This window comes from Squalius cephalus (assembly GCF_949319135.1).
Source record: "Squalius cephalus genome assembly, chromosome: 20".
In the NCBI taxonomy this organism is placed as follows: domain Eukaryota; kingdom Metazoa; phylum Chordata; class Actinopteri; order Cypriniformes; family Leuciscidae; genus Squalius; species Squalius cephalus.
The window spans coordinates 16,734,542-16,761,781 of NC_137141.1; the positions used below are offsets into that span (position 1 = coordinate 16,734,542).

Sequence of the window (27,240 nt, forward strand, 5' to 3'; positions counted from 1 at the left end):
AGGGGACTCATGTGGAGAGCATAAGGTGGCTCGGCTAATATTGTTTGGTGCTGCCTTGTACCGGAGCAGGAGACGGTGGAGGCGGGGGCTTTAAGTGGGTAGGAGGGAGCTTTGGGGAGGGTCTAAATGGAACCATCGTTTAGCCTAGTGGCCGGAGGGACGTTTAATATCGAGGGACACTGATCGTTTACTGTAAGTGCTCGCTCCTTCTCCACCCCTGTCCAGCTGCCGCTGTGAAAAACCCATTAGTGTGTTTATGAGCAAGGAGGACACTGGATGTTCACGCAAACAAAGCCGGATGTCCTTTCCGGAGACCAGCACAACTAGGTCACAAACAAATGCGAGGACAGGCAATCGCTTCTTTGGAAAGGGGGGAGGGGGGGGGGAAATCACATTAATGCCACCGGGACAGGGAGTCCCTCAATCCCTTCTTCATTAAAACTAAATAAAAAAGCCAGGTCATTTATCTCTTTCCCTCTAAAGCCATAAACACAAATAGGTTCACTCTCCTATTTTTCTCTCACTCAGTTCTACGGCATATATCATTGACAATAAAAGTCCGCTTCTCGGGATTTACTATACTAAATTGGAATGTAAAGAAAGAGAGAGATAACAGGGGTAATTGGAAGAAATATGGTAAGGATAATAACACCAGGGTTGCCATTAAGTTGTCCCCTTTGAAGAAGTGAGACACACTGAGGGCCACTGGCATTGCAGCCTAGCATTGGCCGCTAGTCAACGGATTTAATAAAAACTAGCCTTGCATACTGAGTAAGCCAGCAATGGTGGGCGAACCCTGGGGGGCATGAATGAACCCTCAAAAGCGTTTCAGCTGGGTCCTCAAATAACAAACGGATGCTAGATCATTGTGCCTGTTATTAATTGGATTACAATTAGCCAGATTTAACCCTTATTAATGGGGCTCCCATATAGATGACGTGGCAGTCTCCGCTGGTACAGCCCAGCCAGAGAGGGGACCAGCGCTGGTCTCAGGATACAGCGGGAACCTGGAGGATGACAGTGACAAATCATCACTAAATTACAATAACTTCACGCCATCCCATGCAAGGTGCAGAGAGAGGGAGGAAGAGGAGGAAAGAGAGAGCATGACTACATAAATCATGACAATCATCCACAAAAGGAGCATATAAGGTGGAGGTACTTATGTAAAGAAACATATTTTAAAATGGGAACAGCTATTTCAAAGGAAAAAAAAACAAACTTTTGCCATTATAAAATAAATCATACCATTAATTGTTCCTGTTTGTGAACTAAAATTGGGAAGGTCAGTATTTGGGTGAATCTCCAAAAAAACAAAAAAAATAAAAACATTTCTAGGGTAAGTTTCTAGGAAGCCAGTTTATGTCTTAAGAGTAAAATGAAAAAAAAAAAGTTTTCTTAGAAGCGATATCTTTATGTACACTAAATACAAAATATATCTTTCACATTACAACAATCAGATTGATTTTTCATTGTGATAATGAGAAGTGGGGAGTAAATGCTGCCATGAAAAAAAATACAGTCCCTAATTTGTATGGTCCAGTAAGCTTCATTTATTTATTTATTGATATTGGTGTGAAACAAGAACTGGAGATTCACCCATGTGTATATCATGACACAATATTCTGTATACATTTATCTGATAAACAAAACTTTTGATATTATTTAATTAGTTACTTCTTACCAACACGAGTGCAAGTGTGTATGTAAGCTTTTCTAAATGTGTGCATGTTACCAAGGGGACAGTAACCAGGGCACGCTCAGGAGCACCATGGGAGAAGGGGAACATTATTACTGTGTATTCGGCTCAAAGCCACCACAGGAGGCCACCGTACCACATGCGGGCAGTCTTATCATCAAAAGTGTTCGAAATGGCTCATTCATTACATTTGGTGATGGGGTTAGTCAATCACATAAAGCAATTTTTCCTTTATGGTTTTTTTTTTTTGTTGCACAATACCTTTACAAACTCCAGATAGCAAATGGACAGCAATGAGACGAGACATATGAATGGCTTTGTAGCTTATCTTACTCACTCTCGACCCACATACGACAGGAAAAACCTTTGATACCGAATCTATTCGCTGACACTGCTCATGTTCCCAAAGCAAGCCTCTCCCGACCTCTGGCCTCTCCCACCGTGCCCCCGGTATGTATAAATGGTTTACATCTTCACCCTCAGCAGCATGTATAACTGCTCTTTTGCTTCCACTTTTTGTCCTCCCAGCAAAGAACCAGTAATGTTAAGGACGTCCTGTTTGAATGACACCTCTATTGTATCAGCAGAGGCAGGGACAGCGGTCCTTTGGACTTGAACTTCAACTTGACCTCCTCGCCTGGATCAGATATCAAAACACAGTGCCATCTGGCCCAAGTTCTGCCCCCAGTGTGGGCTCAGGAGCACAAGGTTAATATCATACGTTTAGGGAGCGGAATAGAGACTGCAATTATCTTCAATTCCAGGACAGAAAATCCTATTATTTGATCCTCGGTCTGACAGATGGAGCGGCAGACACATCCTCTCCCATTCCTGAGCAAACCAATCTGGTGGCTGGAGCCACAGCAACAGAGAAAGAACACAATGGTGGGAGAGGGCAGAGGGTCAGAAAGGTTGGCCCTTTTTTGTGTCAAGGAGGAGTGGTGCTTCATGAAACCTGAGCTGCTCGTTTCTTCTCCTCCCCACAAGCCGGACACCACAATAGAACCCGCAGGGCTGGTTGAAGCCCTCAAGCATTAGCTTTGCTGCTGGGAGCTGGAGCAGCTGATGACGTTATCTTATGGGAACCACTCTCTTAGAGGGGTCTCGCAACCTCATGGTTCATCATCATCATCATCATCATCATGCTGCTGCAAGAATACATTTTATAATCTGCAAAAGATTATAAAATATTTGCACTATATATTCGGGCTGTCAGCGTTAATGTGTGCAATTAATTCAAAATCCTTAACGCGTTCAAATAATTTTACGCAAATAAATGACTGGAGCATGTGAAATTGCGTCATTAACCTTTGATGATCTTAGAAGTCTGGAGTTTATCACTCTGAGCATCTACAAAGCACCTGTAACTCTGGTAGGCGGAAATTTCTATCCTATTTCCATCTATTTTGCTTCTCTGTTTGCGATCAGATCATTTTAAGTTGCTAAACTCAGGGAAAGTTTTTAGTCCTATGATCCAGTAGTAGGCCTAAGTGAATTCATTCAGACAAACATCCCAAAACAGCGCTAATGTTATGAAAACGAGGGTTATATCAGAGATGGCAGAGATAATACAGACTCACGTTGCATTTTCAGTACTTATTCTTGCGTTTCACTTTAAAACACAAACTCTGTCATATTCTGTGATTGTTTCTGAAGAGAGCGAATCCTCACGCATGTTGCTGTGTGAAATAGCGTCAAACCATCCCACCGCTGTATGGCCACCAGATGATACGCAAACTACGTTTCTCGGCTGGATATAGCAAACTATAGCGTCTCGTTATTAAAGATTTGATGGATGAGGTTTCCAATCAAGGTAAAGACAATTACGGTGACGTACAGGAGTCATACAGTAAGCACGCGTGAGTCCTTATAATGCGCAAACAAACCGTGTATGTGCGCTCTCAACGCACTGATCGCAAATTATATTCATATTTCAACACTCAGGGTAATAGGCTTCGTATAGGTTACTGTATTAGGTGCATTCAGGTCAAGGGTGGTGGCTGATTTTTTTTTTTCTGGCATCTCCATGTGGTCCGGTTCAGTATCGCAACTTGACTTGTCTAAAATGTAAACAATCTCTTTGCTGTTGTACTGTACTCATGGCAGACTGTGAATTCTTTAGGTGTTTTTTTTTTTTTTTTTTTCGTGTGTGCATATATTTATGAACTATGCTATCGATTCCTTATATCATTTGGTTAATTGGTGTCCTTTTGGAGTCTCCAAATGTCCTTTTTTGGAAAGAAACCTAAATTTACTTTGAAAAAAGCTTGCAGAAAACAGTTTTGTGAGAATCACCCAATAAATCTTATGGTTTACTTTGCTAGATAGTTGTGTCGAGTAGGACGAGATTACTAATGAGCGACACCTGCGCGACGCACTATCCGCTAGTTGCCTGTACCCTGAACACGCTGTAAAAAAAACGCGGTCTCTGTAGACAGCCCAGGCTTCACAAACGGCAAGAAAAACAAACTGGCCCAGCCTTGGCCACGGAACATAACAAACAGTGTTCTAGCCAATAACCAACAAGAATGATTTGGGGGGTGGGGGGTTAGTGCACGTGCACATGAAGGGGGGAGTGGAGGAGAGAGAAGCATGAAGAGGGATGTTAGCTAGAGGAGAGATGTCCTAACAACGACTAATGTTAAAATGGTAAATTCTTAAGAATTTTGATATGGCCGACACACGACCAAAGAGACGATGTTCCGATGAACAAATAACAAATTAATAGGGAAAAGGAGAAGGAACGCGAAGTCCCGAATTTACATCGGAAAAGCGTTCAAAAGGTGGCGAGAACTCCGGTGGCAGAAGGGCTTCCAATCCGACATTCAGGTGGCTCTGTTTTTGCTGGACAGGTGGGTAAATCCAGTTTGTTTTTTCTAAATGGTTCATGACTGTTTCAGGAAGCACGGAAGGGAGGGGGAGGGGAGGGTCGAGCTAGCCTCCGTTTTGTTTGACAATACTTCGAACGTCAACAAGAAGTGACGTCACCCAACATCGCTTCTGTGAACATTTGCCGGTTCCTGCCTCCTTTTTCCCACAACAATGAACTGCGTTACAATAGCAAATAATGACAAAATGAACATGTTAAACAAGATAAATGGTGTATGTTTAATTTCATGACAAAGATGAAAAAGGCACGATTAACCGTGATGAAAAAATGTAATCTACTGACAGCCCTAATATATATTAAGATAGATAGATAGATGATTGATAGATAGATAGATGGATAGCATATCCTTGCAAAAAAATAATTAAAATAATTATTGCTGCTTCTTTCCTTTGCCATGATTCTAAGGTGGCCATTTTCTTATTTTAACAGCTGAAAATGACACTCTTGATAAGGGGCTGCAACAGTCATTCAATGGAGTTTCTAAAATGCCATGACAAATTCAGCCACAAAATGACCACAATAGTGGTGTTCGATTGCCCCCAAATAGGCACGCCATGTTCCATAAGCCACATGCAAGACCTTGCCCCGGGCATCCCATGGGCCTTGTGTTCAAGGAAAGATCTCAGCTCCCTGCTGAACGTTGCCTATAGTTACTGTAGCAACACTGATGGTCCAGGACAAAATTGCTAAGGTGGACTGAACGCATTAATTGCACTTGGGCTACCAAACCCTATCACTGATCTTCAAAGCATTGATAGTATCATAGCAAACATTTCCATCAGTACAGCCATCTATCAAGAAAGATAATTGACTCCCTGTTAATAAAATTATGTTCAGTGTCCCATAAACTGCTTAGATAAATACGTTTTGTTTCTTTAAACGACACACCCAGCGTGAAGACCATTAGACAGTGAGACCTAATCGAAGACCCGTAGCTCACAAGCAAGCATCCAGGCGTATTTTTTAAGCAGTGTGATTTTGATATCGCTGAGAGACAGCGATCACGGGCTAACAGGGCGGAACGCAAGTTTGAACATCCTCTTTAGGACCCCTTCAGAGTTCATTAGAACATCTACCAGCACTTCATTAGAAATCTTTCAGTGGGCATGAGATACGTGTCCATGTCACATTAATTAAGTCTCCTGCCTCTTCTATTTTCTCGCCGATGTCACCAGCAGTTATTGGGCCTGTGCTTGGCACTCGTCACTTGTCTGAGACATGGAGAGGTTGAGGGAGTCGTCTGAGAGAGCCTTGATGAACGGCATGGACAGTTCGGAGTAAGAGAGCTCGCCTCACGCTGATGAACATGTCTTTTTGATGACCACTAAACCCACTCAATGCCGCTGCCAAGGGTAAATCGAATTAAAGATTGCAATTTGGCCTGCAGACTTGGACTTGGCACTTTCGTTTTGGACAAGTCTTTCGCCTGGAGGATCAACGGCTTAAGAGGCACAGCTTTTTCAACTTACAAAGAGTAAAAGCACAGACTACACTGGCTGAATCCAGCTCACATATGGAAAAGAAAAGAGAAAAATCAGTTCATTTTTTTAGTTTCTCTCCTGTTTCCTCAAAAACAGAAATTAAGCGTGTATCTACATTTTATCATGTGTAGTATCACCTTTGAAAATTGCAGGTAGTGGAGTGTTTAACATTCTCTTGTCAAGCATACCCCTGCTGGGACAATAAATGCCTGTCCAGTTTTGCTCACAGCGGCGGCGGCAGATTAGAAACAGCAGGAGGACGGTGTAGTGTGAATACAATACCGATAAGAACGCGCGTCTTAGCCCCATTGCTATGCCTTTCCTCGGTGAATGTGAGAACCTGCTGTTTTCTAATATTTACACACAACTAGAATCGCAAATGTACCATAACTGCATTGAAAGAGCTCTATCTCTCTCAGCCATGTAAAATCAGTATATTTCTTTTTTCCATGTGTGGGTATTTTGGAATGGGGGCACATGGGGATGGGAATAAATACAAAACACAATAACAGTGAAATTTATTTCATCTTAAGGAGAGAAAAATAGAAAATAAAACAGAGGTGGTGTTGATAAATCATACAGAAGAATCTATTCTTTTATGCCCTCAAAACACAAATGAAGATACGAGATGGATACATTTATCAGATGCCCTAACAGAGAAGAAATGACCACAACAAAGTAAAAAGAATGAAGTCTGTGATTATAATTAGCTTGGAACCATCATTGAAGACCTTTAATTTTTACATTCTATCACTGCCAACGACCCCCTCCCCTTATTCTGATACTAACATGTGGCTCTGAATGATGGAATTGTAGGACAGAAAATGCCACTGTACCTAGAAATATAAAATAAGCATGAATGTAGTTTTTATTCCCAACATGCAGTCAATAGCTCCCAAAATCTCTTTCATTTACATGCTTCCATAAAAACACTACAACACTCCCATTCAAAAGTTTGGGGTCGGCAATTTTTAAGTTAATTAGATTTATTTTTATTTTATTTTAAATCCAGTTAAAACAGTAATATTGTGAAATATTATTACACTTTGAAAATAACATTTCTTTTTAGATTAATATATATATATAATATATATATATATATATATATATATATATATATATATATATATATACACACACACACACTCACTCACCTAAAGGATTATTAGGAACACCATACTAATGCTGTGTTTGACCCCCTTTCGCCTTCAGAACTGCCTTAATTCTACGTGGCATTGATTCAACAAGGTGCTTAAAGCATTCTTTAGAAATGTTGGCCCATATTGATAGGATAGCATCTTGCAGTTGATGGAGATTTGTGGGATGCACATCCAGGGCACGAAGCTCCCGTTCCACCACATCCCAAAGATGCTCTATTGGGTTGAGATCTGGTGACTGTGGGGGCCATTTTAGTACAGTGAACTCATTGTCATGTTCAAGAAACAAATTTGAAATGATTCGAGCTTTGTGACATGGTGCATTATCCTGCAGGAAGTAGCCATCAGAGGATGGGTACATGGTGGTCATAAAGGGATGGACATGGTCAGAAACAATGCTCAGGTAGGCTGTGGCATTTAAACGATGCCCAATTGGCACTAAGGGACCTAAAGTGTGCCAAGAAAACATCCCCCACACCATTACACCACCACCACCACCCTGCACAGTGGTAACAAGGCATGATGGATCCATGTTCTCATTCTGTTTACGCCAAATTCTGACTCTACCATCTGAATGTCTCAACAGAAATTGAGACTCATCAGACCAGGCAACATTTTTCCAGTCTTCAACTGTCTAATTTTGGTGAGCTCGTGCAAATTGTAGCCTCTTTTTCCTATTTGTAGTGGAGATGAGTGGTACCCGGTGGGGTCTTCTGCTGTTGTAGCCCATCCGCCTCAAGGTTGTGCGTGTTGTGGCTTCACAAATGCTTTGCTGCATACCTCGGTTGTAACGAGTGGTTATTTCAGTCAAAGTTGCTCTTCTATCAGCTTGAATCAGTCGGCCCATTCTCCTCTGACCTGTAGCATCAACAAGGCATTTTCACCCACAGGACTGCCGCATACTGGATGTTTTTCCCTTTTCACACCATTCTTTGTAAACCCTAGAAATGGTTGTGCATGAAAATCCCAGTAACTGAGCAGATTGTGAAATACTCAGACCGGCCCGTCTGGCACCAACAACCATGCCACGCTCAAAATTGCTTAAATCACCTTTCTTTCCCATTCTGACATCAGTTTGGAGTTCAGGAGATTGTCTTGACCAGGACCACACCCCTAAATGCATTGAAGCAACTGCCATGTGATTGGTCGATTAGATAATTGCATTAATGGGAAATTGAACAGGTGTTCCTAATAATCCTTTAGGTGAGTGTATATATATATATATATATATATATATATATACACACATTATTATTATTTTTTTTTCTATAATGGAAAAGCTGAATTTTCAGCATTCATTAACGTCCTCAGTGTCACATGATCCTTATTTTAAAATGCTAGTGTAGCCCTAATAATGAATTAAAATAATTTTCCCCTTTTCCCGTCCCTGTTTTAGAGTAATAAATGGAGAACCATCTTCCCATTCCCTAATTCACAAAGTTTCATGAGTGCAGCAAGCCGATAAAAGGCAAAGTTTCAAAACAAGAACACTAGTTACCGTTAATAACAACCAACCAAGCAGAGAGCCAGTGAAACCTCTGTGAGGAGAAATTATTTTCCAGCATGCAGCCCTCCAGCAAACCCCAACAGCCCAAGACAAACTCTTAGAAACTAAGAGTGGATATAAACACAGGTCAATCAATGGCCACAGTCAGGACCATCAAAGCAGCATGTCCTCCAGTGAGGTACAGGTGGTAATGTTGTGTTTAAGGTTTGCCTCACCCACCCTCCTCCCCCAAGCTGTGCAATCATTATGTACTACTGCCCCCTACTGCGGAGCAATGGCTGTGCGCCCTGAAGGTCAGTGGTGAGGAAGGGGAAGAAAGCGCACAGGGGTGCACTTTAGTCCTCACTGTTGGAACAATCGATGCCGGCATCAGCTCAGGGCTCACGCGGCTCCACTCTGAAAACAAACATTAGGAGAAACATCTTCCCCCTTCACTGTTCTTGCTGGGCCAACTGAGTCTAACTAGAGTTAACAAGGCAACCAAGGCCGTGGTCCCCCCTCAGCAAGGAAACCAGAGAGGGTGAAAGGTGGGAGATTGGCCTCAGAGGAGCTATGAAATGGGCAAATTGGGCATAACAGCATCAACAATGTTTTTTGTGTACATGAGAGAGAATCGCTAAATCTGCCCTAGGGCAGATGATGATGGACAACTGCAATCAGTTTAGTGTTGAAAGAAAACACAACTCAGGTTTTTTGGGAACTACACAAGTTGCAATGGTTTGGAAACTTAAGTGCATCAATTTACCGTGCCTTATCCAGGTCTTGTATACTTTGTGTTTTGACTTTACACGTCTAATTTCACAGAACACGCTGAAGCATTGAGAAATCAAATTCAAAATTTCAGATTCATCTAGGGCTGGGTAAAACGATCCTTTTTTCCAATTAACAATAATAACAATTTCCACTTAATTTCTAATTAATTGTGATCTTCATTCCAAAATAGCATCGCCTCTTACATAAAAGGGTATATCTTTTGCCTAATGCCTATTTTCAGCAGCACACAAAAAACAAAAATGCAACGTGACTAATGTAGGAATCAGTCTGAAATGGCATATTTACAGCCCTCTGCTGATGCTGAATAATTTACAGCATTAACAGAATGATAATTTCTATTTGAATTCAAAATGGACATTCGAACTGAAAGGTAACCCAATAAATCAGAATTTGAAAATCAAATCAGTATCAAATATAAACAAGACCCTGTGAGTGAGAATTGAATCAGCAAATCTGTTTTGATACAGTGCATTGATTCTTTCTTAAAGTGTGGCAGCAACTTTCTTGTGCTAAAAAAAATACACGCCTTGAGTTTGGTTTTATTACAAGTGCATTTCCCCAAACTCCTGGAAAACATAACTCTGCTCTTCCAGTCACGACCCTGTATACATGCCATATCTATTATTCATGTATTCTAACCTGTCCTCATCAAATTATTCCTGTCCCCTCAATGTCATATCAAATTTACTGCGATTACAAAGCAAACAATTCAAGATGACATTTGGACCTAAAAATACGCCTGCGAATGCTGCCGTGCGTTATCAAAACCAGCGATAAAGTTACAATGCATAACAAGTGGTGCAGCCACAACTAACTTTTAATGATAGCTCTTTGAAGCCATTTCCTAGCGGAGAACAGGAAGTTAAGAAAGACTCAAGTGAGAGTGACATGGAAAGTAGGACCCAAGTGCTAGTCTTTTGTCTCCACCTGATCAAATGGCAGCCAAGCAGAAAGGCGCAGAGCCCCCTTCTCCAAAAGCACGTACCTGGCTCAGTGGCGTCTGCCACACGTTCGCCTGCCTCGATGCAGGTATCAAAGACCAGCTCGCCTCTCCCACAGATGTCGGAGTGCCAGCCGCACGGCGGCTTTCATAGCACAACAACAAGGGGAAAATGTGGCGGGGGAAGAGTCGGGACTCTGAGCTCCTTCAGGGATTTCCTTATCGGGGGCAAAGCAATCCCCTCTGGACCTCATCCGCATAGGCTTGATTATTCAAGGCATTACAAAGGAATGAAAATAACTCACAACTCAAAGCCACTGTCGTTTTTTTTTTACCTCTTATTTATTATCATTTCACTGCGAGAGAGTGTGCCCAACACCCTGCTAAAGTTTAAGAAAATGCAACCACAGAGAACAAATACAGACCAGACAATTTAAAAGATACAAAAAGGAAACAACTTGAACTAGAGTTCGAAGAGGATTAAGAGTTCTTCTTGGGCCTTCCTCTGCTTTTCTTCACCGCTGGCTCAGAGGAGGCCTGAGCTTCTTTCCTAGCCGGCCGCTTTGCAGGAGTCGCCGCCTTTTTAGCTCCATTCATGTCTAAACAGGTTACATGTTCATTTTAAAATGTTTACCACACCCATTGTTACTAAATTTGATGAAGATTGCAAAAGGGTAAAGCTAGAGATTACTCTAATGTCCATTAAGATGGCTTACCCTTTTTCTGTGGAGCTCGCCTCTTCTTTGCAGGGGCGCCTTCGGTTTCATCAGCAGACTGGCCTTTTTCCTCCGCTTTCTTTCGCTTGGGAGTCTTCCCGTCAAAAATAAAGACACGAACATGGGGATGGAAAAGATGGAAGAGCAGTGGTCAATTCATTTGCCAACAGCAACCTTTAAGGAAGTTCAAATATTAAGAAGGGACCTTTTGCTCTATATACACATGGAAACTATCGCATGCGTCCTCAGCGCTGTGAACGCTTGAGGAAATGTGATTATGATTCAGCTATCTAGTAAATCCGGAAAGAACAAATAAAATAATTTGAATGTCAAATGCAATGCATGTATACTACCATTCAAAAATGTATGGTCAGTTAATAATAAATGTTTCCTGAGCACAAAATCAGCATTTTAGAATGATTTCTGAAAGATCATGTGACACTGAAGGCTAGAGAAATAGTGCTGAAAATTCAGCTGTCCCATCACAGGAATACATTAAACATTAAAATATATTAAAACAGAAAATGTATTTAAAATTGTAATAATATTTCCCAATTTTACTGTATTTGTATCACATAAATGCAGCCTAGGTGAGCATAAGAGACTTTTTTTCAAAAACTTACCGAACCCAAACTTTTGAATTCAATATTGAGAATTTTCCTCAGAACTCCAAACAATAAACTTACTATGAGTTAATCTATTTGAACAATTTCATCAATCAAAAATCCTTGATTTTTTTCTATTGAAATGAAAACTCTAGCATTGAAGCTCAAGTCCTCAATTCAAGGAAATCGTGCAAACCGAACCAGGGGTTATGAAGAAGATGCACTTAACGACAGCAATCAAATTCTCCCTTTTCTTCACTCAGACTGCATAATGAATGCTCGCCCCTCTCTCGGACTTGAACTATCATCCTTACTAGCCCCCCCCACACCCCCTCACATTTCCCTTCCATTTTGCCAATTGCTGCCTCATGATTACCATCCAGACCCTGCTGAGCTGAACAGATTGGCTCGATAATTACATACAATAACGGCAGTGGGCAGGTAACCCTCAGCTGGCATGGGCCAGCTCCCTGGTGGCACCTTCCATATGCAAACTGCATTGTGGGAAGTGAGGAGAGTCCGTCCCCTCCCGTTGTAAGTGCGGCTCGCTGATTGCCGGCCCGCGCCGACTCCAAGGTTACCGTGTCAGCAAATTTGTGATACATTAGCAGGGAATAAACACAGGCACTCAGGACCTGTCTGTGGGAGGAAGAGGAGGGGCCACTGGGATAAACACCCGGTCGCTGGAGAGAACCTGAGATGCAGACGGCTTTGTTGCCAAGAGCTCTTTGTGCCGGACCCCATGAATGAAGCCACAGTCTTATCATTTTCACAAAGTATATGCCATCAAGGGCATCTTTGTGGGCTCGGACAGTTTGTTTTACACAAAATACACATGACGGCTGCAGAATTCACTTCTACAGATCATATCGCTTGAAATCCAGATAAAACGATTCAGTGATTAACAAGATCTTTTGCAAGTATTCAGAGATGAGGTATTCAGAGTGAGCTCTCATACCAGCTGACACCTTGAGGGTGTTGACTGCAATATAGGATAAGAAACTAAGGTCAAATTACATTCTTCCATTTGAAATGCAGAGATAAATACTAAAAATTAAGATATTAAACTAACCATTCATAAAAATATTAACATCATGACACCGAGTTAAAATGAGGTGAGCAAAGAGCATGTTTGTGTGTCGGCTGAAAAATCCAAATAAGCTCAAGAAACGTTTGTTAAAAGCATTGCACGTTAATCGTATTTGAAAATCAATTCGCTCGACCGCGTTTCCTACTAACCTGAGCAATTAGTCTTGGATCGTGTGTGGGCATTTTCAAATTTGAATCTGCTTTCAAAAGGTAAACAAATTATAGGGTGTTGAATTGGCTTGTTTTTAAATGGCGGGCTTCAAAAAGGGACTGTCAGAGCATTTTTAATGTGCCGGGAATGAGGGAGTGCCACAGAGGTCGGTTTTTTGATGTTCTACTGAAGGTGGCTATCACCTTGACAGAGGGCGGGCCCATGCCGTTAGTCGACATGGTGAAGTCCAGCTTTTTGTCATCTGTCGCCCCGATGGTCTTCAGGCCTTGCTGCAAAATACCTCGCAATTTTGCATAATCTGGCTTGTCTGTGTATCCGAGAGCCTTGACCTCTTGCATGAACTTCCCCATTTCCTCTGGAAATTGAAAAAGACATTAAGCACAACATTTAAATCTTAATGCAGATGGATTTATTTATTCAGACATAGCGATACAGCTGCACAATGTTTAAGACACTTCTGGGTCAATAAACAAACGAAGAGCAATTATGTGTGTGATTAAGCACAAGTTACTTGGACCTCTGTCTCAAAGGAACATGCAGAAGTCCAACGATAATAAGTTGCAAGTGCACGTATGTTTGTGCGTTTAGCATAGACAGAACAGTCCCTGTAGGGCAGTGTCTTCACAGCAGACGCTCACACTTTAACCTTCAAGCTAAGTTTAGAGGAGAGGGGCAGACATTTGTCACTTTGTTCCTTATACTTCTCCGCTCACAAACTGTTGTTTACTGTCGGCTGCTAAAATAGTCACACCAAACAGAATTAGTCGTGATGGCCGTGCTAACAGTGCCGCCTCCCATCACCTCGGTGTTGTGATGTGCCGTGTACGCACAAGACAACAGCCTGAGGAGGGATCTCGCCGTCTGCCGCGCGGCTGTCACACGGCTTAAGAACTGCCATCACATCAGCGACTGAGCAAAGGGAGCCAATGACATCTTTGATTTTTAAATGACACAAAGAAAGAACGCCCTAAAGTTCTGCAAAAGTACAGACTGCCACATACTGACTGCAAAACTAGGCAATGTAGAGGTCGAGAACGGAGAAGGGTGAAAAACAAGTTTGTTTAAAAACTTAATCTTTTATTTATGTCACTGCTTTGTGGTCGAGCGGGGTAGCTGATACAATGGTTATGTGCACTTTTTTTGTTAGATTTACTAAACATTTCACTAAAATATTTGTCAACAGAAAATGTGCATATGTATAAAAAGTGGCAAGTGATCACACTCCAGTTTAAAGTTAGTGTGAGAAGTTGCGAGAATTAGCACTATATATATGATAGATTAGCTCTAATTAAGGCTAAATCAGCAGGTCGACACTAATTATCACGAGAAGAGGCCCTCATGCTCTTGTTTGCGCATCAGAGCTCGAAAGTGCGTCTATCCAATTACCGCTTGGCAGACAAACAAAAAGTACTACTGCAGAATTCACAGGTGCTTCTGCGGTCGCGACCCAGTTAAAAAATAAATATGCTTAAATGCCATTTAGTTGCGAGAAACAGCTTAAAGAGGATGTTTAATGGTATTTCATGCATTCACACTGTTAAAGGTTTGGATTCTCATGCTTAACATGGCCAAAGTTTCAAAAAACAAGTTGGACATATGACAGAGTATTTCTGTGCCAAATACACTCCTTAAGGGTTCATACAAGTTTCTGAAAGTTTTTTTTCGAGTATGGCCCTGTATGACGTCATAAAGTGTGGAATTCCTTGTATGGGCACCTCTCCCAGAAGAGCGCGTGCACACATCAACCAAAGCGAGAGCAAGAGCACGCTCATCAATGTTCTTCGTTCGGGTTACGGAAGCTGTCAGCAGTGCTGTCATTTTGTTTTTAGACCACGAAATCAGTGTGTTTTGGTTGTGAGGGAAAGATAACCTTGTTCGGCTTCCCAAATAACCCAGCATTACACCGTGTCCTAACTACTACACGCGACGTGACGCCGTGCGATAAAAGTTATCTTTTCCATGTTAAGAGTTTTTGTCCTAACCAGCCGCGATGGCGACACGCGACAATTCTATTTTAGAAAAGGTTTATATTTTTCTGCGACCGCGGCTGGAACAACAAACACAAAGTGTGGCAATGATAATCTCAGGTACTGTTTATGTGGTTTATTTAATGTTAAAAGTGTGTAATGTGACTTTTAATATCATTTAGTGCTCTCAGCTTTGTAGCTGTAAAAGCAACAATGGATAATTCACCTCAGATCTTGAAATTAAACAAATGGAAACAAGAACATTCAAACTGTGAACAAACAAGTGTATTATTTGACAAAGATTGTTTTAGTAACTCAGTAGCCTATGTATTTTTAATAATGTTTAAATGGTGTAATATTTGTGAATTTGATTATGTAGCCTACTTATCCATTTTCTTGCGAGTGCCGTCAAGATTACTCTCTGGTGCTGTGCACTTGCCGCGAGACTCCGCCCACACACTGTTCTGATTGGCTGTGGATTTTGATTGATTTGGACGCATTTCACAGTCGCATCGCGTCTAGTGTGGGCAGACAAATTATTTGTCGCTGGAATCTTATCGCATTGCGTCTGGTTGGGACACGGTGTTAGGGCAACAGTGGATGCAGTTAGTTTTACCAGGGCAGCAACGGAGTTGTGCAAGTGTGTTTGTTTGTTCCCAGCATTTCAGCGACAAATGTTTTATAAACAAGGCCCAGTTCAAAGCTGGAATTGCAGATCGTTTGAAACTGAAAGATGAAGCGGTCCCAGAGCTAAAAGATCCCGGTCATGAATAGGAATTGCAGGCGGTAAGTAACGTCAAATGTCTGTGTTTTGTTGGCAATCGGCGCGTAAGTGCATATAATGTAAACAAGACGAATGTATCGAGAATCCAATGTTATCCAGGGATAATGCGATTATGTATTGTACGTGGCTCTTTAGCTCCGCCCACGGCACGCCTCCAGGAGCTCGACTGTTTTCGGAAAGAACCAGTACAGCGTATCTCTCTTTTATAAATCTGAATACTCTTCAGAGATATGAAGGATGCAATACTACTCTATAGGTACTCAAGCTTAACATGAGATTGGCATAAACTGTGTGTGTTATGTGCCATTTAAAGGGATAGTTCACTTTGAAATAAAATTTTGGTATGTTTTAGATTACCTCAAGGGCATCCAAGATATAGGTGTCTTTGTTTCCGCAGTAGTTTCAATTTTGATATTTTTAGGTCAAACCGTTCTTGTCTGTCAGTCATATAATGCAGGTCTATGGTCACTATCTGAAAGAGCATGCACAGAGAAGTCCAAATTAAACAATTCCCCATCGTAAGTACACATTGATGGCCTAAGGCACGAAACGAGCGGTTTGTGTAAGAAAACGAACAGTATTTATATCGTTTTTACCTCTTGTACACAACCCCGTCCAAGTGATCTGAGGGCGCGCGCGCTTCCGGCGCTTTCTTTATCTTGTTTTTTTTTTACGGCGGATCGCAAACAAATATGTGCATTACCGCCACCTAACTCAGAAATGGACCACGCACATACCTGTATTTTCTTCCTGTTTTCGGTCGAAGTCCACAGTAATCGATTGTCGAGTTCACGCGCATAGGTTTAGTTACCTATGATCACGCGCGTGAACTCGACAATCGATTACTGTGGACTTCGACCGAAAACAGGAAGAAAATACAGGTATGTGCGCTGGCTGAATTAACATCACTTTTATTAATATCTTTCACATCTACTGCAGTCAGACTCACTCGTGTTCACTCTGAAGGAATCACTCACATGGCTGGGCACTTGTAATGACACATCAAGGATGTTAAGAGGCTATAAGCAGGTTTAAAACTTGCCCCATTGAAGTCAACAGGGTGCAAATTTTAAAAAGAGGATAACAAGGTGTAGGCAACACCGATTTTTGTCGTTGTTCTCCTGACAGCACTCCAAATTTACAAAAAAATGAGCTCAATGTTAAAATTGACCGGAGTTCTCCTTTAATGCTGTTTTTTTTTTCTCACCTGGTTTATTTTCTGAAGTGAAACAGCTTTTCAAGAACTCATCAATATTGTCTCTACACCTGAGGAGAAGAATATTTAAAAATGGATCATACAACATCTTGAAAATGTATCTATTATAATTCATTAAATCTTACCCATTATTATTTGTATCCAGAAATTAGTTTTAAGACAATTAAGGAATAAAATGAATTAGTCATATAGCATTTTTTCATGCAAGTTAATATTCATTGGCCAATGGCAAAAAATAAGTTAGATTACATCTTGGTTCAGAAAAAAGTAAAATCCAAAATGCTACAAGTGAGGTTTAAGATTCACCTGAGTTTGGAGTCTTTGACATACAATGGGTCATGAAGTTTGTCCTCCCACGGCAGACGGCCACAAAGCCACTGGATCATGCAGTAGCCCATGATTTCCAGGTCTGCTCTTCTTGAAGGGGCTGAAATGTAATATTTTCCCCCACAGAGAGGAGCTCTTAATAAAACATTTTTAAGGGGTTGCCCACTTTTGTAGTATTTGATGCAAAGTATCAATACATCAACATTTAAGAACATTATTTCTTCATAATCTTTTTCATCACAAGCTTTACAAAAAACTTATGATGATGTCCTGCAGGGGTAAAATTTTTATAGTTTTCAGGCCACAGGGACTCGTCTAGTCTAAACTTAAAAGTGACGATAGACCTGATTGTTCCAATTTCTTACCAACTCCTTTGTGCGCATCAATACTAGTGAACTCAATGGTCCCGTCATGACACCTCTTTGGGTCTTCTTTGTACTCCTTTGGCACTCCTTCAGGAGAGTATCTATAGGCCAATCCATAATCCACTAAATATACCTGGGTTAAACAAATGGAGGAAAAAAAAAAGTCAGAATCAAATTCTTCCTGTGCAACAAAAATGTAAATCACTGCTAACATAATTACAGAGAATTAAAAAAAGACTTGTAAATGAAATAAGGTTACAACAAATAAATCACATATGCAGCTGCAAATAGACTGATTGCCAATTAGCAGTGTCACATATAAAAGAAGTCTGACAATTAGCACTTTGATAGCAGAGTTTTCAAAGCAACAGGAAGCAGCTAACAGGGTTCCAAAGATACTAAAACAGTCAGTGCACAAATTGCAGGTGCACCCATTACCTATTAAAATGATTTGATGTGTCCTGGTTAAGTGTCTCAAAAATAACTGTATACACCAATTTGCAACAGTAAAGATTAACAGCTCACCCACAGTGACAAACATCACAAACTTTTAAGAAAAACTACTTAAACTATAACTTGATGTCATGCAGTGTACAAAGCTGCATGACAAACACACAGAAATATTATCAAGAACAAAAGTGTCCTCCCTAGGCATCTGAAAATATATATAGTCTGATGAGTCACAGAGATCAAAATGTCTTCAACCCACACTTGCCAACTGTTAAACAGTTTGTAGGATGGTCATCCATCTCATTATTCCTCTATAAGTTTGTAGAAATGGTTGTACAAAAATAACATCATTTTACTTGACCAGGTGAATGCTACAAGGTTAACATTCTTTCTTAATGATGTCCGGGTTAGCGATAGCATTAGCCATCAGGCAAGTGTTATTTAAATAAACTTGTGATGTACATACAAACTTTCCAATGCCTCGTTTTATGAGTACAGAACACGGGTACGGGGGGGTGGTGGTGGTGGTGTTTGGCTCGAGGTCATGGTGCAAAGAACCCTAGGTTGATTTACTCCGAACCATCCCTTTAATCACATTACTACCGCTCTGACATGTGTTGTGCACGGATGTACACGAATGCCGTGTGTTGTTCGCACAACTTCATGAATGAACTCCATGGCATTATTCTGAATTTTTCTCTTCTCCAAATCACTAAACTCTATCAACACAACTTGCGGTGTATGCAAACCTGGCATTGCGATGTTCATCATGGCGCCGAATAATATCCAGTACGTCCATATAAATGTATTTTGAATTTGATGTGAGTAGATTTAAACAATGGCCAGTAACATTCATATTGTATGCCTATCTGAGTGTGGTATAACCATACTTATTAGCAGATAATCAAAATAATGAAAATTGCATGTAAACTGGAGTAAAGAGTTCTGCTCGTGTCTTACTGCGATTGACCTTGATTATTAGAAATAATCACATTATTGGTGCACATATAAACAGTCACTGATGTCTACGGTAGTGATCAAAACAGAGCAAATTACCTTATGAAAGTAACTTAGCGCTTCAAATAACGATTGTATCGATTACATTGTTACAATCGCCACCTGGCGACTGTTAAAAAATGTATTTGTCATTGAATCATTCATTCAAGAGACTTGTTAAAAAATGCTGATTCATCCAGTAATGAAACAAGTGAAGTATTTATAATTCAGTCATTGAATCATTCAATCAAACTGTTTTTTTAAATAATTTATTCAGATTAACTAAATGTTTTATATAGACTGCAGCAATTAACATTTTGTCAGAATCTCCAGTCAATTATTTTTAGTTGCCAAATCGTGGTAACATTGAAACAAAACAAAAAAATATTCTCAATTTAACCAGAATCATGCAGCTCTATACTAGGATGAGTCAAACCTTTTTATTTCCAGTCTAATCTAAAGATCTGCATTTGATCGATTTTTCAGGATATCCTGGACAAAGAGTTCTGTTTTTGCACCCTCATCCATCCTTCACTTATAAAGTGTATGCATAATACATTTACGAAATAACATTTATTTTTTAAAAAGCGGCAAATGTGTCTTCAACTACACGTTTACCTTGTAAAAGAAACTCGAATCCATTCAAGTGGTTACTGATTGATTACCTTAATAAAATTTATGTTAACATTACTTTCAGATGTTAATTTAGCAACCACTAGGATAACTTATGATATTACTCTGTAAAATATTGTCAGACTGATTTTAACTGTAACTCATGAGTTTGAGTCTTTTGGAATCATTTGTTATAAGAACCAGTTCATAAGAATAATTTACATTCAGTTCAGGATTCAGTTTTTACTATTAGTTCTAAAAAGCATTCTTATGTTCCTATCATACAATAACACTTCAAATCATTCCTATATCTGATTGAAAAGAAAATATAACTAGGCATTCGTATTATTTAGTTTACAACCGGTGCATTTCAGTGTCTGTGTACTTAACACACATTTATAAAACACAGAAATACATGTATTCAGAAGCAAAGAAAAGACCCAAGTAATTAAAAAAAAAGGATGCTCAGACTCACCAAGTAAGCAGCGACTAATCCCAAGAGGCCGAGTTTTAAATTGTGACTTTAAAAATAGCATCTTAATAATACACCACTGATACATTATTAATCTTCAAATTAAATATTTGCCCCTGCCCAGTCCCCCCAACCTTATTTGCTAGAGACAGCTTCAACACTGTCTCTAATCTCTTCAGTTTATGAGCCGCATTAAAGGCTTAAATTGTTTTGCTTTTTTCCCACCCAAATCTCATTAACAGATGGAAAAAAAAAATAAGACAAGTAGTTTCTTACATTGCAAATCACTGGTACTCCAATTAAAAGAAGTAGGAGCTCTGTATAGTCCTGCAGTTTACACACTCTGTCTATGTGTCTCTACAGTTAGAGCTGTACAGCCATGGCAACAGAGATCTGTTAAACATGTGGAAGGCTTGAAACAAACCTGATTGGGGTTGGTGTAGGACAGAAGAAGGTTGGAGGCTTTGATGTCTGCATGCACATATTCATGGTCATGGATGTACTCCAGAATGTCAAGCTAGAGATGAAAGATGTGAGAATATGAGATTTTATAATAATACTGGAATATAAGATTTTCTCTCACTGCATGCAATGCCACAAACAGTCATGTTGAAGATTTCTGTGCATCTTTAAAAGGTTTTTAACGAAGTTTAATAGTTATAAAAATGAATTGTGCTTACTGACATATGTTGAATAATTATTTGTATATTATTCTATAGAAGAGTGGCCTCCCTCATTGCTCATTTTATTTTAGTAACCCTACCTATTATTGGACATTTTGGTTGCGAAATAAATCAATCATGAGTGACATATGTGAAGGGTATTTCAATGACATGAAATATTTGCTTTGTCAAAATGTCAATGAAGTACAATGTCATACCTGTCAGTGAAACAAACAAAACATAACATGATGCACCATTAAACTTTCAGCAGTTTACTTATTCTGATAGAGGTACACTTAGAAGAAACCTACAAGTCTGAGACCCAGCTGAAGAACCAGTTTCCTTGGAAATTTCTTATCATTTCCCTCAAATTTCTTCTGTAGATCTGTTCCAAATCGATCCATGACCATAAATCTGTACCTGTCATGAAGATTAATGTGAAATCATTACATTTAAGTGGCATTCTTGTGTGTTCAAACAATCAAAGACATTTGTAACTTCCTAAACATTTTATTAATAAGAAAAAGAAAAAGAAAAAAAAATTGAAAAATTATATAATACTTTTGTAATGATTTTTTTTTTCTTCCTACCTCTTACCACCTTTCTCATGAAAACCAGAGCCCCAATATTTTGGAACTCCCAAATACTCAATTTTCCTTGACTTCATCCAAGCCCCAACTGAATCAAAATATAAAACATTCTGTCACAAACATGATTCACAACACATAAACTATTCCACTTCCCAGTGAAAAGAAGAAACACTACAGTGAGACATCAGTACTAAAACTGAACTAAGACGATCACACTAACAGTTAAATGCAATCACATGATCAATTCATAAAGGCAAATTATTCTAAACTTATTCTTTAAACTTGTTGGTGCTCAAAGTAATATAAAAGTATTCCCCTGGGACCAAACTGTGAGTGTGCCGCAAGGTAATCTGCTGGTGGGACAAATATTTACCAACATTACAATATTCCAATGAATAAAACATGAGCATCCCTTAGTAATATAGCAGTTAATTGTCAAGGGAGACTGACATTTGGATTGTTATTAAATAAAGCGCAATACTGTGGCCTTGGGGCAGCCATAAGAGCCACCAAAAGCAGAGAGTTGTGGTTCGTCTGTCTTCATAAGGCCCTCAATGGTGAGCTCAGAACTTTCTTTAATTAAAAGAGTTGCTCTTCCGACTTTTTTTCAGCCTGGCTCATCATGCATATGAGAGTGTGTTTGCAGTCACAAGGGCATACTTAGATCAGGTTTGGCAGCTCGCATGTAGAACTTCAGTTCAGAGAAGAGAGGGCCATTGTCACTTGGCTCCTGCAAGACAGTCAAAATAAGCACCAAAAATAAATGACATTTAGAAAAGAAAAAAAGAAGAAAAATCGTGAACCCTCATACATTTTAAAAAACCCTGTAGAGGGAAAGTGTACTTCCATTATCACATATCCATATCATGTCATTTTAACAAAGCACAAAATTAACTATCTTATTTGGAATGCTTGTAAAATGTAAACATTTTCCTCAATAAAATGTGATTGGTACATGCTCATGCAAAAATTGCTAGGAAGCTAGGTGGTTGCTTCTCTATAGAGCTGGTAAGTCCCGCCCATCCGTAAAACCCCAAGTGGACCTCTAGGTTGAAAAATCGTCAATGCAAGTGAATGGGAGAAAATAATTATTTTCTGATCCCCTTTGAATTGTGCCATGAATGCGAACATATGTTGTCTGTGAATTTTTTATATAATTTTTCATGTTACGAGTTTGACAGTATATTGTACGATTCTTTGGCTAGCAGTTGTGGAAAAGACATAACGAGAAAGACTACATGTCGCCTATGTGACGTCACCCCATAACACATTTCCCTCCACTTGTCAAATCACGGTGCTAATGCTGCGATAATCTATGGAGACAGATCGAGATGCCTGTGTGTTTTGTACCCAAATGTCAACATTCAAACCAAATCGGTTGTTCTTTCTTCAGATTCGCGTCGAAAGCAGCGAAGAGTTGTAGTCCACAAAGTGCTCTCACACAAAGTCTAACCGTATCAAACTTCTACCAGCTAAATTGTAGCATTCTTTACACGAAAAATTATATTAAAAAAATCACAGACAACATATGTTCACATTCATGGCAAAATTCAAACGGGACCAGAAAATAATTATTTTCTCCCATTCACTTGCATTGACGATTTTTCAACCTAGAGGTCCAGTGGGGTTAGCGGAAGGGGCGGGACTTACCAGCTCTATTATATTACGGTCTCTGGCACTTTTTTTGTTTATTTAATAATAAATGTAATGACTGTTGAAAATTGCATTTTTATTTAATTGTTTATTTTCTATTTTATTCTATTTTTTTCTTCTAGTTACGGCCACAGAAATTCTTCTATTAATAAATAACATTACATTAAAAAAAAATTCTGACCACCCAAACATCACAGGCAATCGAAGAAATTAAAACTCTGGACATATACCTGCCGTCAGCAACAACAAAAAGATACACACTGTCCCTTACCACTTTAATGACATAAGGTGCATCAGTGCCAACAGATCCTGAAGAGTCTTCATTAGCTAAAAGGAAATATAACAAATTTACATTTGAACAACTGATAAATTAATCCAAATAAAGCTTTAGAATTTCCTACTGTAAAAAATAAAATAAATCTTACCGAGATACAGTAGGCCAAAACCTCCCTGCCCAACAGCAGATCCAAGCTTCCATTTTTTCTTTGCGTTATCTGTAAGGACTTCTCCAGGTGGGAATTCTTCAGCCAGTTTCCTCTTGGGTGGAGCTCTCGCTTTCTTCACCCCACCTGCCTTGGACTTGGGTGGCATTTTTCTTAAACGTATCAAACAAGAGAAACTCAAGCATCATTACAACTGAATTTGGGACCATTAAGGTTTAGGACTAGGCGGCATATGGAGTTTGAATGATATATCGATATATTCTTATAAATGATATAGGATCAATACAGTTTATATATACAGTAGTCTGATATTACTAGGACACTGAGTGAGCTGCTGTGGGGAAAGTGCATAATCCAATTTGTCCTAAACATGAGACATGCTTTATATTAAGGGCTTCAAAATTACTCGTAAGATATAGTTAACACATAGGCTATAGTTTAAAGTGGCTTGCTCTGACAGATACTTTTGCTGTTTAATGCATTTGAGATTAGGTGTCTGTCTTAGTGCATAACTTACTTTTCACAGGTATATTTTTATTTTAAATATGACCATTTTGCTGTCAGGAGTGGACGATCCTTATGCAAGCTTACACATTGCATCAGCCTACATGGTTACAATCACTATATTCATTTTCATAGCCTTTAAATATGAGGACGACATTGGGCAGGATGTGAAATAACAGTTTTAAAAAAATAGAAAAATTATTTTGTTATTCAAATAGAAAAAAAGTAGAAAATACATACATACATACATACATACACACACACACATACATACATACATATACTGTATATCGGCACTCAAGCCAACAAAAAACGCAATATTTTTTTGTCCATATTGCCCATCCCTTCGAGGGATAGGCCTAGTACTTTTATTTAGCATTATTTCTAGTTTTACACATTTTGTTTTTTCATTACATTATAGGCTATATATATAGAGTGAATAGTTTAACTGAAAACTTTACTTAAATTCAGAATGTCTAAATACATTTTTATTATAATTTTTTTATTTTTTATTTACAGACCTGGAAATAACACTTTTGAAAATTCACTGACATGTCTAGATTTTCTATGAATATGGAAACCCTGTCAGTGTCAAATATGTGCTTACATTTGGTTAGTGGCCTAAAAATAATATATATATTTTTTTCTACTTTTTTTGTTTCAAAATAATAATAATAATAATAATAATAATAATACTAAGCAGGGTAGAATGAAAAGAATTTCGAAAATTGTTAATGTGGACATTTGGACATCAACATAAAAATTGGGCCTGACCATCAGATGTAGTCTCTTCATATGATTATGAACATAACTTTAGCTACACTGAACACATGTGCTTTCAGAAATACAGGCCTACTAATAATTACACTAACGTTACCTGTAAAAACAAGACTAGGGTGTGACTGACATGAAGGCGAGTGTTTCTGTCATAATTATTGACATATAAACGTTGATATATTAAATAGCCAGACTTTCAACATGAGAGATGTATTCGTATAAGCACTACAATTAATGACAAGATCAGTGACGATGACATTTGTTTTCGGAAAAAAGTTTCAATTTGCAGCCCTGCCAATGATGCTGTTTGTTTCACTTTTATATGTAAAAGAAAAACAGACATTAAAAGCTTTTCATGGCTTTACTTTGTTTAGGAATGATACAAGTATTTAAAAGTGATAAACATGCGGATAATATCACATAATATTATCAATGAAAATGACGCTGAGTTATTTATATTGTATTTGAGGGGAACTGCGACTCAACAATTTCAACTCGCTATGCTAGCAGAGTTAGCTGCCTTATGCCGGCTTTGTATCACAGCAGAGCCGATAATTTGTATTCATAATCCGCTAGTAAACATATATGGACATGACACTTTATCGAAGCAGATCTAGAATATTCTACTAACCTTTCCGCGCGTAAGTGGCAGGTTGTAACAGCTCTTCCTCTCCAAAGTTCCCGCAAAACGGCTCATCAGAGTGAAGCTCAGCGAACGCGATTGGTTAGAAAGAGGGCTGCGTGGTTCCTGGTGTTGCAATGCCTTATGGGATATGTATTTTTCACTTGCTTTTCCACAAACACTTACAGTCAAATTACGTTTTGTTATCATAATAAATATGCCAATTTGAAAAAATGCTGCAACATATATATATTTTTTTCTATTTTGAATAACATTTCAAGATTAGTAAATGTATTGCAGTGTTTCTTTACCGAATTACTGCATGATATTGTCATTGGTTATGTTTTTGGAGGGGGTGTAACTCCAAAATATGTAATATGAACATAAATAAATATGAATTTACCAGAAATGATTTCTTATACAATTTTAAAAACTAACATTACTGGTGGGTAGATAAAATACAACATTTTGTCAACTAATACATACAATTTTAAATTGATATTTTAAGGCATTTACAAGGCATTTACAATTATGCATAGTTTATTAGTATTAGTTTATTAAAACATTTTATAGAGCACTTTTCATATGTTTTAGTCCAATTTGTGTAGTGTAAACTTTGAGTTTGTCATACTCTCTCATACTGTTACACATTTAATCTTAAGTATTTACAACAGTAAGAAACCCTCAAAAAATATATTAGGCTCTGTTTCCCCCTGTGCATATTTGATGTTGACTTATATAGTTCTACTAGCTTTGAGAGGCACATAATTCATGAATAATTGAGTGTGTAATGTGGTGTCCTGTAACTGTTTTGTACAAGTGCAATGCTGCGAGTTTAGGTTTTCTTTTGCGTAGTGACTATTAGGCCACATAATAACGACACAAGAAGTGACAGAAGCAGATTTTGGAGACATTTAATGGTTTGGTTTCTGCAGCAAAAAGGGAAAAATGATGTGTCCAGAGATGTTATCTTATATGATGGATTTTATGATGGGATGTCTGACATAGACATCAGAGCAACAAATTTTGGTTAGTCAACTTCGTGAGACATCGCTCAATCCAGAAGAATGACAGGGCTCTCAGAGGAAGAGACAACATCTCTGTCCGTGAAGGAGGGCAGAGAAAAACGTGTATCATTTCCCCCAGATGAGGAGATGGTGTCTGACTTTGTGGATAGCAGGGTTCAACTTCAAGAGGGTGAGATGGCATTGATGTTATGCTGACGGCCTCTTCTGATCAGTTGTGCTTGTCTTTGTTCATGTCACATCATACATTTGACACGAAAGCAACATAAATAGTTATAATATGGTAGGTGTTTTTTTTTTTTTTTTATGTTTTGAAAGAAATCTCTGATGCTCACCAAGGCTATATATATTAAAATGTTCAATAGGTAAAATATAATTTAATCCTGTGATGGCAAAGCTGAATTTTCAGCATCATTACTGCAGTCTTCAGTGTCACATGATCCTTCAGTATTCATTCTAATATTCTGATTTGGTGTTCAAGACAGATTTCTTATTATTATCAGTGTTGAAAACAGTTGTGCTGCTCAATAGTTTTAGTGGAAACGTTTTTTTCAGGATTCTTTGATGAATAGAATGTTCAAAAAAGTCTTTATACGGTCATCAATTTACTGTCACAATTGATCAATTATTGATGAATAAAAGTATACATTTGTGTAGGCTTCTTATCTTGAGTCATAAGGTAAAGAAAAAGAAAAAGAAAATAAATGAATGTACAAGAAAAAAAATATTTTAATGCATGACTTTT

General features: G+C 38.8%; 1 protein-coding gene across 2 annotated transcripts; it reads right to left on the bottom strand.

Annotated features, from left to right (window-relative positions):
- Nucleotides 1-10,780: 10,780 nt before the first annotated feature.
- Nucleotides 10,781-25,586, bottom strand: vrk1 (VRK serine/threonine kinase 1). Of its 2 annotated transcripts, XM_079853620.1 has the most exons (13): nucleotides 25,480-25,586; nucleotides 23,550-23,719; nucleotides 23,396-23,451; nucleotides 22,132-22,201; nucleotides 21,472-21,559; nucleotides 21,193-21,301; nucleotides 20,644-20,736; nucleotides 17,690-17,822; nucleotides 17,304-17,424; nucleotides 16,989-17,047; nucleotides 13,213-13,385; nucleotides 11,165-11,258; nucleotides 10,782-11,047 (listed from the first exon to the last, which is right to left on the bottom strand). In XM_079853620.1, the coding sequence occupies exons 2-13, from the start codon at nucleotides 23,713-23,715 to the stop codon at nucleotides 10,929-10,931; spliced, it is 1,281 nt and encodes a 426-aa protein (XP_079709746.1). In that variant the 5' UTR covers nucleotides 23,716-23,719; nucleotides 25,480-25,586; the 3' UTR covers nucleotides 10,782-10,928. The 2 variants fall into 2 exon arrangements, with proteins under 2 accessions (XP_079709747.1, XP_079709746.1); XM_079853621.1 differs by lacking the exon at nucleotides 25,480-25,586 and having other exon boundaries at nucleotides 10,781-11,047.
- Between the last annotated feature and the right edge of the window lie 1,654 nt (nucleotides 25,587-27,240).